General features: G+C 35.6%; 1 protein-coding gene across 12 annotated transcripts in view; it reads left to right on the forward strand.

The window, feature by feature from the left end:
• The window catches only part of CCDC102B (coiled-coil domain containing 102B), a 361,810-nt gene that overhangs the window by 281,523 nt on the left and 66,434 nt on the right, over positions 1–13,853 (forward strand). For all 12 annotated transcript variants that reach the window (XM_078346981.1, XM_078346986.1, XM_078346983.1 and 9 more), the window contains one exon: positions 10,809–10,979. In XM_078346981.1, the coding sequence (XP_078203107.1) occupies positions 10,809–10,979 (171 nt within the window). The remainder of the gene's footprint in view (positions 1–10,808; positions 10,980–13,853) is intronic.

Below are 13,853 nucleotides of genomic sequence, written 5' to 3' on the forward strand. Positions count from 1 at the left end.
AGAGGCATTGTGTACCTCTTCTTTAGCTCACCTCTAACATAATCCTTTCCAAGTGGAGTATCCAATGATTTTCTTTCTTTTTTTTTTTGCTACTGTTTCTTTCTGCAAACTAGATTACAGGTTGATTTTGTTGTAGGATGTTTTCTTAGTTCAGAATTAGGCCCATAGACAATTTAAAGGGTGAGAAAAATGGGATTTATTGGACAAAGAGGGAAAAAAAGGAAATAAGGACTCTTGCAAAGCCAGAGTCCTGTTAGTGTGCTTCCCATCTCATAGATTAAATTCCGGGTTCACCCAGGAAAAGGAAGGGCCAGGCTCCTCCCCACAAAAGGTGTGGACTTCTGTGGCTCCATCACAGGGCACTGGCTGGCTGCAGTTTCCTTGGGGACCCCTTCCCACCTGGATGTCTCAATTTCATATCTCTGTCCTTGGTGCTTATCATTGTTACATAGCTGATTAACAATATATATTAGTTGGATTAACAAATGGATGAAATGAGGAAAACTGTAAGGAAGGAAAGAACAAAAGAAGAAAGGATAAATGATATCTCAGAAAATGGACATTCTCAATTGATTAATATCCATCCCCTTGCCCAGTTTCCCTTTCTTGATACAACTGTAATTTTTTATATGTTTTCCCTCTATTATGGCCTCCTGGCAATTCATTATTAAGGGCTCCATTCTCAGGCCCAAGACCTAATTATTAGAGTAATTTACTTAGTACGCGTGTTTTCCTGATCAACCATTGGTTTAAACATTAACATGTGACACAACTTTAGCCATTTAAACAAAAATTGAAGTTCTGGAAAACTAGTAACATTTTTTCATACTTAGTGAAACAATTAAGCAAACAACAACAACACTGAGAACAGTGTATCAGCTTGAACAAGCTGGGTTGTGCTGTGGCAGCAATAGACTGGAAAATCACAATGGCTTCAAAAAAATCAGTTATTTCTTGCCCACCCCACATGTTCTTCCAATGGCACAAAGTGACAGAGGACCACAAGTGTACATTTAGATACAATTATACAGAGGCAGGGAAAGGGGGACATGGTGAATGGTACTCTCCAACAGCCTGGAGATGACCAACATCCCTTTTCCTGTATTTTCTTGGTCAAAGATAGTCACATGGCCGTGCCCAATTTCAACAGCAGGGGCTGTATAATCATACTCTCAGGATGAGCGCCAAATGTTTGTGAAAAATAATGCAGGCAACCACAGTTAGCACAGAAATATGATCCCAGTCCTTGGCAAGGTTACTGAACTGCCAAATTAACAACCATGAAGTCACTCTAACCTTGGATTTATCATGTAAGGTAAAACAATATCTTGGTTTTTGCTTGTGTGTCTTTTTCCTGTTAATCACTGATGAAAATATCATAACAGAATCAACTTTATGATAATTTTCTCTTCATTAGTTCACGGTTACTGTCACTACCTCTTCAAGTAAGATGAATTTTGTTTTTAGAAATGATGTATACTTCCCTCCCTTGATCAGTATTTTCTTTTATTTTCCATGCTTTCTCCAAACCATTGAAAAACAATTAGATTCAAACTCTATACCAGGATTTTAAGATCTTTATTCTGTCTGCCCACAACTAAATCATCTGACTCTCTTCCCCCTTTTCCTCAATACATAATGCTTAAAAATATGTTAGGAGATTTCTCCCACCTGCCTGCAATACCCTTTTCACTCGAATAGGTCAACTCCATGTCATCTTGTCATCCAATGCTATCTTCCTGTCTTTCACTTTCTAATGGAAATCTGTCCATAAAAAACTGGGTAAGAAAGAATATACTCCCCCAGACATCTGTCTCAAAATATGTTTTTCCACAAAGATAGTGTTTTAGGTCTATCAAATTAACTCCAGAACATGATAAAAATAAATAGCAGTTGTCAAATAACAAGAAACAATATGATGGTCTCATAATTTAAAAGAATAAATTAGGATTTTTTTCAAATAAATAAAAAGAAAACTTACCTTGTTAAGCTGTGTCCTTTATGTACATATCCTTTAAATCATCACAACCTCTTCAGTCTTATGTTCAATGTTTTTCTCTTTATCATGTTTTCCCCTATAACATACCATCAGGAGGCTGTCTTATCAACAAACAGACACAAATCTTACTAGGAGAAACAACGTTTATCTTTGCTTCTTCTCCTCAGCTCTCTACCCAGCAAAATTTGGCAGGTATTTTGTGATTATAAAGTAGCAAGCATAAGGACAAATACTTCAATATGACCTAAGGATGGCAGAGCAGTAAGATGATTAGAGCCCAGTCCCTGATGGCATTTGCTGAGATTGCTTGGTCTACACTGGACCCGATACCTATGCTTATTACTGCATTTGATCAAAAGGAACAAACAAAGCAATCGATTCTAGCTAGTCGTCTCCTGCTATGCTTAATTCATGTAACATGAAGTGATGTACAATTTTGTAAAGTTGCTTTTACATGTGCTTTTACAGATGGGGAAAGTGGAACTTAGAAATAAGTTAAGATTTATTGATGTTTTTCCGCATTTTCTCAATACTTCAATATTGTTGGGAATGCTGACATAACCGACTGGACAAAACATTAGTGGACGCTCAACAAATATTTTTGATCAATTGCCTAGTTATCTGTAGCATTGAACAAATACAAAGGTTTACTCCAAAACTTGTTTTTCAAATTTTTAGTCTTCTAATTACTATACTCACTTTACACATATGCAAGCCTTTTTACATACACAGTTTCAAAACAAACTCTAATTTACAGAATACAATATTGTGGCTTCACACCATTTTATACCTCACTTTCTCAGTAAAGTTTCCATCATCTATTTTCCATCCATGGACTTGTTGCTAGGAAATTTAATTCTGCAGTGTAGTGACAGCAAGGTACACCAGATGCTAAAGTCTATGTTACCTGGGAAGCAGATCCTGAGATATCAACATGCAGGAAGGGTGCTAGGTAGTACATCAGCTACAGGAGAACCAAGAAGCCCAGGTCAGAGGGAGAAGTGGGACTGAGAGGGCTGTGATAAATGAGACCTCAGCTGATCCTTGGGATACTTCTTAAGCTGGGATGGACCTTTGGACCTGTCTCAAGTGGGGTTGGAACAATCTCTTAAAAATGATTGTTGCTCCAGGAAGTAGGTGTGGACATGGCGAGGAGTTTCTCGTCAGCCAAGAGGAAAGAGCTGTCAGCTGAAGAGCTGTTGTGACACAGTTTTTCCAGCAGCTGGTGAAATGCATCCTTCCATACAGAAGGGGGATTTCAGGGGCACAGGACAGAAACTTCCTCTCACCTGATTTTTCCTGCTTCTCTTCCACCCCTCACTAATTCTTCTCTAAACCTTAACAGCTCATCTGAGTATTTTTTAGTAATTTTCATGATTGACAATTATCCTTATTTGAATGTTTTTAATCTGTTACCTCTACTGGATTCTAAGCTTTACAAGGTTAGAGATTATATCTAGCTTGTTCACTTTTATATGTAAAATACATAGCATAGTCATCAATCGGCACATGGTAGGCACTTAGTGAATGTTTGTTGAATGAATGATAGATATTATATCAACACTATAGACAATACTAAATCACTCTATATTTAACACATAAGATCTTAAGTGGACCCACTAAATATGCTAATTAAGACTAACAAAATGCTTTTATTTTATAGCTACTATTTGTCACCAAGTATCATAAATGTTTATTAGTAACATTGAATTTATTCTTGGTGAAGATATATGTTCCTCTGGTTTCTGTATTTTCTGAAGTAAGAATCTGATATAGTGAGATTTATCTTAAAAATACGCAGGTAGTACAAAAAATTATAATGTGTTTAACGTGAATGGTATCGTGAGTTCTTTAACGCATTTAAGTGGATTCATTTGATTGCGATAACAATCCAATGTATCTGAGTTAACTTTTGAGAAGAGAAAATCTGCCCTTGTTGATAGCATTGTTACTTGCGGGTTGGTGTATAACAGGCTTCGAAAGACCATGAACAAGTTCTTGCCATTTATTCATATTCTTTATCTTAAATATAGTTGAATCATATGTTATATGGTGAATTGTATATTATCTACAGATCAGTATATTGTTAATACACATCTTTGATATTATCGATGCAGAAATTTGTAAACTATATACTTTTAAAAAATTTGAATGGATGGAAATAACATGTAATAATACTTTTAAATTTCCTTTGTGACATTTTGCTTTTCCTTCAATTAGATATATATAAACTGATTTGATTTCTATTTACCAGCCTCTCATGTCATTTTAAAGTGCAAGAAAATGTATTTTAATTTTGTCAGCTTGCTATGACTAAACTCAACCTTCAGTAGTTGATGTAGCATATGTACAATTAATTCTCGGTAGAAAACAATATCCTTACATATAACAAAATAAACCAATGCATGAGTTCATAACCCGTACACATAATTTAAAGCATTCCATCAGATGTTTCACATAATTAGAAACTGATTCAATCTACTTGAGAAGCTAATGCTGTATTACTCTACTAAAAATATAAGTATACAAACGTATTTTATGTATTTCTTTTCTATATTATCCTCTGAAATCATCATTGAGATCCGCTTATAAAAGAACGCTGAATTATATGTACTGTCAGGTATATTGATTTACAGAGGATTACATGTAGACAAGTAATCTGCAATACCGTATATTTTCTACATATTTTAATTTCTGTTGAGACTTTTTTCTCTTCCAAAATAAAATATGAATATTTGACATCATAGTAATTATGTGTCGTTTACCGCTAAAGCATGTTAGAATAAGCTTGCTCGAAAGTACATATGGGTATTTACTATCTACCTAATTATCTTTTCAAATGCAAACCATTAAATCTTCAAATTTGGGTTGATTTTGGAAGATTTCCAATTGTACATCTATCAACAAGTTATAAAGGATATTGCAGTTTCAGAGTTCATGCTCTAACATGTTCTAACTTCTAACATGTTCATGGGATTATAGTGTGTGATCCTATATACTTTCGCTATTTACTGTAACATGTATGGAAAAACAAAATAAGTATGTGGGGGATTCCCATCACTTTCCTATCACAAAATTAACAGAAATGAACAGATAATAGCAAAGGCCATAGTTTTGAGAATTATTTATTTATTCTGAGGCCAAGTCCTGCTCTGTTGCCCAGGCTGGAGGACAGTAATGCGATCTCAGCTCACTGCAACCTCCATCTCCTGTGCTGAAGCGATTCCCTGCCTCAGCCTCCAAAGTAGCTGGGAATACAGGCACATGCCACCACAAATGGCTTTTGTTTTGTTTTGTTTTGTTTTGTATTTTTAGTAGAGATAGGGTTTCACCATGTTGGGCAGGCTAGTCTCAAATTCCTGACCTCAGCTGATTCACCTGCCTCAGCCTCCCAAAGTACTGGGATTACCGGCATAAGCCACCATGCCTGGCCTGCTTTGAGAATTAAAGAAGTCCATCTCTTCCCCTGAAAGTAAAATAGAGAGGATATGAATTAATGGATCAAAATAGCAAATAACTTGTCAAATCTTAAAGATAAGTCCTGATAACAAGGTGAATGTCAGATCTGTAATATTGTTTTGCTAAAATGAAAATGTAGGATTAATTTTAGTTAGGTTGGCCATAAGCAAGTTGCATAGCTCTCTGAGACTAAATAGAAAATATATTACCTCTAACACAGGATTGTCATGTGGATTTAGAAAGAGAAGGCATGTGAAGAATTTATCATAGTGTAGGTACCTGGAAAACATTAAGGCCTTTAAAATGATTTTTTTAAATCACATTAAACTGATTTTATCCATTTAGACTGTTTTTTAAAAAAAAAATTTGTCTTAAGGAAGGAGTGTGTTTTTTCTCCTTAAAGTGAAATCCAGTTCTTATCTTTATTAAAAGGCACTCTATAAACAAACACAATTAGACTATGTTAAGCTATGAGTTTGGCTCTAGATAAAATTAGATATATTTTCTCACATAACAAATACTACCAAGAGTAAACCAGGTCTGCCAACCTCAGGTGAACAGGTGAAAGTAGGACTCCCCCAAAGTCTCAGATTGCTGTAGTAACTCAAGGCATGGCTCTTCCTTGCATATTGTTTTTTTTTTTTTTTTTTTTTTTTTTTTTTTGAGACAGAGTCTCAGTCTGTCTCCCAGTCTTGAGTGCAGTGACACAATCTTGAATCACTGCAACCTCAGCCTCCCAGGTTCAAACAATTCTCCTGCCTCAGCTTTCCAAGTAGCTGGGATTACAGGCATGCACCACTGTGCCCGGCTATTCCTTGTTATTTTAAAGTAATAAACATTTCTAAAGAATTATTTCCCACCCAAGGATACTTTTTTCTCTTTTCTCATTGCCCACCTTTCTAATATAGTCACTGGCAAGAGAAGAGCTTACTAGAATTGACTTACACTAATTGTTCTCAAACTATGGTGAATCAGAAATACCTCAAGGACTTGTTAAGCCCATAACTTCCGGGCTTGAGCTCTGAGTTTGAGATTCAGTAGGTCTTGAATGAAGTTCCCAAGTAATGCTGTTGCTGCTGCCTTGGGTAGGACTTATTGAAAACATACTTTGACAAATACATACGTATCTCCTAGACCTGAGAATAAGTTGACATTCTCTGAGCAAATGGCCAAGCAGTAGAACATGAGAGCCAGGGCTCTGCTTATACAAATGGCATATGACTGGGGTGGAATGCGTGTTGACAAACAAAGATGCTTTTCCTTCTTTCCTTCATTCATTTGTTTGCTCATTTCTTCCTCTTTTCTTTTTTCTTGTATGAACACTGAAGGCTGTTTACTCCTTTTAAATCATTCTAAGTAAATTTTACAAACCTAATGACAAAGCATTAATGGTATAAGAAATAATTTTGCTAAAGCATAAAAGTATGTAAGTAACTGCAACAAGTTGCATAATTTCAGAGAGAAAGCCATCGTCTTACAAAGTTATAACTTTTCCATTAAGCTCTGGATTATTTGTGCAGCAAATTCTTTACTTTATGTCTGACAGAAGAAGAAAGATCTTTTTTAAAATGTTCCATTGTTGTTTCAAATAATAGAATTGTGCTCCCTATTACATGTTTCTTTGTAAAAGAATAATGTATAGAACTTGACATTTGAAAATTGTATTCTGAAGAGAAGAAATGAGAAATCTGTTTGCATTTTAAATGTGATGTGTGGCATAATTCAGTAAAACTCAGTGATGGTGCATAAATGACAGTGTTACTGTGAAGCTATTGAAGTGACAGGGAAAGCTTATTCAGACAGGCAGTTTGGATGCCCTGTCTAGCTGCCCAATCCAAATCTGTCTGTCTCCAGCTGGCTGTTGGCATTATTCTGGTTTAAATATCATGGCTGTGATTTTGACTCCCATGGAAGGAATGGGCAGGATTTGCAGGACAGAAACTAAAAATCTCTTCTTCATTTGACCCTCATGTTTTCAGTGGATACTAGAAGGTGGACATTCTTGGGACAGGCAATAGTTGGTAGGCACTGGGGAGGCCACATCTTCCATTCCAACTCATGGCTTCCTAAGAGTGAGGAGCAGCATTTTCTCTGCTGTGTCCTGCCTTGCACCCACACCCTCACCCCACCTCTCTGGGACTTTGGAATGCTGGAATTCACAGAGGCCAAGAGCCTGTGACTTATCAATTGTGTCAGATCAAAAGTTGCTTTCTATCAGCTTTTTTCTTCGAATACCATACACTTCACACAGTTTTACATTTTCCTTTAACATTTTGGAGATCTCTCTATATCAATATATAAAAGGTTGCCATATTATATATTTCATGTTTTTTCTTAAATTTAATTATGCCCATTTCACAGATATTTAGTTTCCAATATTCATTGTAAACAACAAAACAATGCTGCAATAAATATTCTCAAAATCACATTTCACACAACTATGCTTGTATCTGCGGAATACATTCTTGGAAATAGAATGTCTGGGTCTGGCTTTATGTGCATTTTTAATTTAAAAAAACATAATCTGGCCAGGCACGGTGGCTCAAGCCTGTAATCCCAGCACTTTGGGAGGCCGAGACGGGTGGATCACGAGGTCGAGAGATCGAGATCATCCTGGTCACCATGGTGAAACCCCGTCTCTACTGAAAATACAAAAAATTAGCTGGGCATGGTGGTGCGTGCCTGTAATCCCAGCTACTCGGGAGGCTGAGGCAGGAGAATTGCCTGAACCCAGGAGGCGGAGGTTGCAGTGAGCCGAGATCGCACCATTGCACTTCAGCCTGGGTAACAAGAGCGAAACTCCATCTCAAAGAAAAAACAAAACAAAACAAAACATAATCTACCCGTCTGACAAAGGGCTAATATCCAGAATCTACAAAGAACTAAAACAGATATACAAGAAAAAAAAACAAACAAACCCATTCAAAAGTGGGCGAAGGATATGAACAGACACTTTTTAAAAGAAGACACATATGAGGCCAACAAACATATGAAAAAATGTTCATCATCACTGGTCATTAGAGAAATGCAAATCCAAACCACATTGAGATATCATCTCACACCAGTTAAAATGGCAATCATTTAAAAATCAGGAGACAACAGATGCTGGAGAGAACGTGGAGAAATAGGAGCACTCTTACACTGTTGGTGGGAGTGTAAATTAGTTCAACCATTGTGGAAGACAGTGTGGCAATTTCTCAAGGATCTAGAAATAGAAATTCCATTTGACCCAGCAATACCATTACTGGGTATATATACCCAAAGGGCTATAAATCATTCTGTTATAAAGGCACATGCACACATATATTCATTGCAGTCCTGTGTACAACAACAAAGACCTGGAACCAACCCAAATGCCCATTGACAATAGACTGGACAAACAAAATATGGCACATATACACCATGGAATACTATGCAGCCATAAAAAACGATGAGTTCGTATCCTTTGTAGGAACTTGGATGAATCTGGAAACCATCATTCTCAGCAAACTGACACAGGAACAGAAAACCAAACACTACATGTTCTCACTAATAGGCAGGTGCTGAACAATGAGAACACATGGACTCAGGGAGAGGACCATCACACACTGAGGGTAGTCGGGGGGATAGGGGAGGGACAACAGCAGGGGGATGGCGGGGAGGGATAACATGGGGAGAAATGCCAGATATAGATGAAGGGGAAATTGAGGCAGCAAACCACCTGGTTATGTATGCACCTAGGCAACGACCCTACATGACCTGCACATTGTACCCCAGAACCTAAAGTAAAATAAAAATTAAAAAAAGAATACCAGTTTTTTCCATGAATGAATCCATATTTCTCTGATTTTACTGGCATATTATCTTACCACACTTATCCTTTGCCAGTCTGAAGACATGATAAGTAATATCTTTATTTTTTAATTAAGTTTTTAATTTTTGATACAGATTCATATGCAGTTATATAAAATAATGCAGAGAGATCTGGAGGTCCCTTACATAGTTTCTTCCAATGGTATTATCCTGAAAAAGTATATATGATAGCACAGCTAGGATACTGAAGTCTACACAGTCAAAACAGACAACATTCTCACCACGAGGTTCCCTTTATAGCTACCCTCACGTCAACCTTACCCCCCTCCTGCCCTGTCCTTAACTCTGGCAGTCACTATAATTTTCTATAATATCTATAATTTTATAGGTCAAAAATGTTACATAAATTGGAATAGATGCCCCCCGAATTTGAGAGAAGCTGAATATGTTTTATTTGTTACATGCAAATGATATACTTATTATGATTGAATTTATCATTTTGTGATCTCACGATTTGGGATCATACTTAGGAAGACTTCCCCTACTCGATGATTAAAAGAAAAGCACCACATCCACATTTTTTCCAATATTTTTCAATATTTTATAGTTATTTTTTACTTTTGGATCTCTAATTCTTCATTATTGTTACTAATGGCTTGAGATGTGAAAAAAATCCACTTTTGATTTCTACCTAGATGTCCTAAGATAATTACCTATGCATTTTTAACGTTTGCCTTTTTGTGACTTTTGTATATAAAGTAATATGACAGTACATTTTAGCAAATCAAAGAAATATCCTTGGGGTTTCCTACAGTATTATAACATTAGAAGGAGCCAGGGGTTACCCTTTTCTTTATAGTTTTAATAAAGATGTTTTCTATATGATGGTACTATTAATTTTACACTGTAAATTTTAACCAAAAATGAGAAATAATATAAATAATCTGAGGATAATTACTATAACCTGTTAATTTATATAGTATATGGTGTTAACTATAACAAGATTGATTTGTAGTCTAATCACTTTATGATAGATTAATATATTTCTTATCCATGATGGGTCCTTACTGCAAGTTTCTGAGCCTGATGCATGTGGTTTCAGAAGGGGCTGCAGGTAACAACGTGACTACAGCCTCACAAAACCTATTTCCTTCAGAAAGTAATTAAATCATATAGTGCGCTACCTTTTAGCATCTGCCAAGTTAGTAGATAAACAGGATAAACAGCTCTTTTGCATTTATATTATTTTATTCTTTACTTCTGGCTATATGATTTCCTTTTGGGGAAAGGTTATATAAAAACTACTTTTGTATAAGGTGCAAAATAGATCATTTACAAAACAACATAAAGAGTGTATTGTATTTTAGTAAAATCCTCCATTTATAGTCATATCATAATTGTAATATTTGATTACAGAAATGTAGAATTCCAAACGTAGATGATGGCTCATCTAATTTCTCCCTAAAATGTTCTTCTCTTTTGTCAAAAGAAGTTGCTGTTCTTCTGATTTTTATCAGAGTAGACTATAAATAACGTAATTTTTGTTTTCCTTTGAAAGGAATTGTTGAACCTTCAACATGCCTACTATAAACTAAGCAGACAATACCAGGCAAAGATTGCAGAACTGACTCATGCCAACAACCGAGTGGATCAAAACGAGGCAGAAGTAAAGAGACTAAGATTACGAGTGGAAGAACTAAAGCAGGGACTCAACCAAAAAGAAGATGAGGTACTACTTTATTAGTGAACACGTACTGGGAAGCTTCTATACAGCTTTTCAGAGCACATAAAATGATTGTCTCCCTTGTTGACATATGGCATTAATGGGAATATGAATCTTCATATTTTAATGACTAAAATAAATTTAAAAACAGTAAGGAAAGAAATAAGATTACACAGATAGTGTGCACATGTTTGTGGTGCTAATTGCATATTATTTACTAGTGCTTCAATGTGACCCTGTGTGTGTGTGTGTGTGTGTGTGTGTGTGTGTGTGTGTGTTTAAATATAGGTGCAGTATCATTAAAGCTTGGGTGTTTTAAAATTTAGGCATCTATATCGAAAAAGTATGATATATGTTATTATTGATTATGATATATATTATTTTCAGTGTTTAGTGTTCAAAAGAATGAAGGCACTTCATTTTGTTGTGTTAGGTCAACTCAATAATGGTTAATGGAATATTTTGGAAGTTCCTGGAAGCTAGATATCTCGGTGTAATATCTTAACAGCACACAGTTATAACTGTGGAGGTGATTTCAGCTGCAATTACAAACAACAAAGATTTTAATTTTTTTTTAAAAAAGAAACACAGTCTCAAATGTCACTATGATTGCGGGACTGTCACCCTCAGTAGCATTCTTTCAGATGGTGCTCCAGTCACTGTCTCTGGTCCTGTTGGACAATTATTCAGGCAAAAGCCAATAATTCCCTGGTTAAAAAGACTATTGTTATATAATGTAAAACAGCTGGAAATAAAAAATAAATAAACAGCTGAATTATTTTCCATAGAGTAATTTAATAATCAAGCATACTCCCGATTTTGAGAATTTGTTTTTAATAAAACAATTTCAATCAAGCAAACTGGATTTCCTTCTGTAATAACATCACATGAAAACAAAATCAATCATTCCACAAATGAGGCTCACACACTGTGCTTGCTAGTGACTCCTGGCAGGCATTTCATCCTTGCAACGTCTCTTTTTAGGAATATATATATATATATGTACTTGTAGTGATATTCACGTGTGGTGGGGCTGGATGGTGGAAGAGTAAGTTGGAAGGGGAATACAGTAGGAAGGCTCAAGAACGTGATTTTAGGTTTTTTATTATATTGTAGCCATTATTTTGTGAATAATTTAAACAGGCAAGTATTTGTTGTAGGGGGTGGGGTGGTGGTGATAGTGGTGTATAAACATTTTTGTCAATATAAGCTTTAAGAGATCACCTGGGACTAAATTATTGGCAAGGAAATAATTTCTTCTGGGGTTCATGGACTAATTAAGTGCTAGTCCCCAAAGATCTGATTCACAGTGTAATTGTGCAATTTAAATAATGAGCCGTGCTCTTAAGGAGGATAACATTATTTGTTCCTCCATGTAGGATTGAATTTCCCACATCGTCAATGTCAGGCTTGATCATGTGATATTTGCTTTACCTGTGCTTTATGAGAAGGAGCTGCGCATGCCAGTGTCTTCAGAAGCTTTGAGAGCCAACTCTCTGCTGTTTCTTTAATTTAATACATCTTTTCTCTCATGTCTCATGTCCTGAGGCCACCATGTCCAAAATATGCATTGTTCTCTCAGTGATCCTGAAGTTACGAGGACATAAAGCTAAGCCTTTGCTGACCAAAAATGGAATCTATATGGGTAGAAAGTAATGTTTGATGGTGGAAGCCACTGGGATTTGGAATTGTTTGTTGCTGCAAAAAAACAAAACAAAACAAATACTTAGTTGAAGCTGACTGGTATGGTCGTTAAAATAATAAAAGAAAAACCAATCTTAAAATAGATGACTTTGCTCTAATACCAGAACAACCTCTAATGAAAACGCTATGCAGATTTTTCAAAGAACCGAAAATAGAACCACCATTTTATCCAGCAATCCTACTCCTGGATATTTGCCCAAAGGAAAAAAACATATATCAAAAAGATACCTGCACTTGTATGTTTATTACAACACTAGTTATAACAGCAGCTATATAGAATCAACCTCAATGGATTGGGCCCATCAGTGGAGGAGTGGATTGAAAATATGATATATACTATTGAGCTATGAACAAGAATGAAATAATGTCTTTCAACATCATAGATGAAATTAGAGGCCATTATTTTAACTGAAAGCACTCAGACACAGAAAGACAAATACCACAAATTCTCACTTACAAGGTGGAGATAAATAGTGTGTACATATGGAGGCAGAGAATGGAATGACAGACAACAGATGATAAGAAATTACTTGAAGGGTAACATGTCCACTATTGCCATGATGGATATACTGAAAATCCTGATCTCACCACTGTGCAATATATCCGTGTAACAATATTGCACTTGCACCTCATACATTTATACTAATTAAAAAAGAAATACTTTCATAAAATAAAAAGTAGTAGGTGGTGAGAAAATATATTGAAGTCTGAAATTATGGAATCTATGAAGTGATGAAACATTTGATACATTAGTTTCCTATAATACATTGGAAAGCCAGTAATGTACAGAGTGAGCTTGTGATTTTTAGGAGAAAAGATGTGAACTACTGTTACTTATTTGCTATTGATACATTTGGAAAATGCTTTAAAAAAAGTGAACCCAGAAAACAATTGTCCAGTTTTCAAAGAGGTATATAAGGTAATATAGAAATTTAAATCATTCTGTGACTTCCAGAGTTATAAGACACATGATTTCCATTTCCAAAAGGTAAAATGTAGAACTTAGGATGATTTTAAAGAACAAATGTCTATTAAAATTGAGTTTTATGACAAAGACCCAAACAAAATTGTTTCCATCAAACCTAACGCTAAAGCTCTTAGTTTCCTGTGAATTATTTAAGCTGAACAAAATAGTGGAGGGAAAAGAGAATAAGATTGTGACTCTGCCAGAACATC

This window comes from Callithrix jacchus, chromosome 13, assembly GCF_049354715.1.
Source record: "Callithrix jacchus isolate 240 chromosome 13, calJac240_pri, whole genome shotgun sequence".
NCBI lineage: Eukaryota > Metazoa > Chordata > Mammalia > Primates > Cebidae > Callithrix > Callithrix jacchus.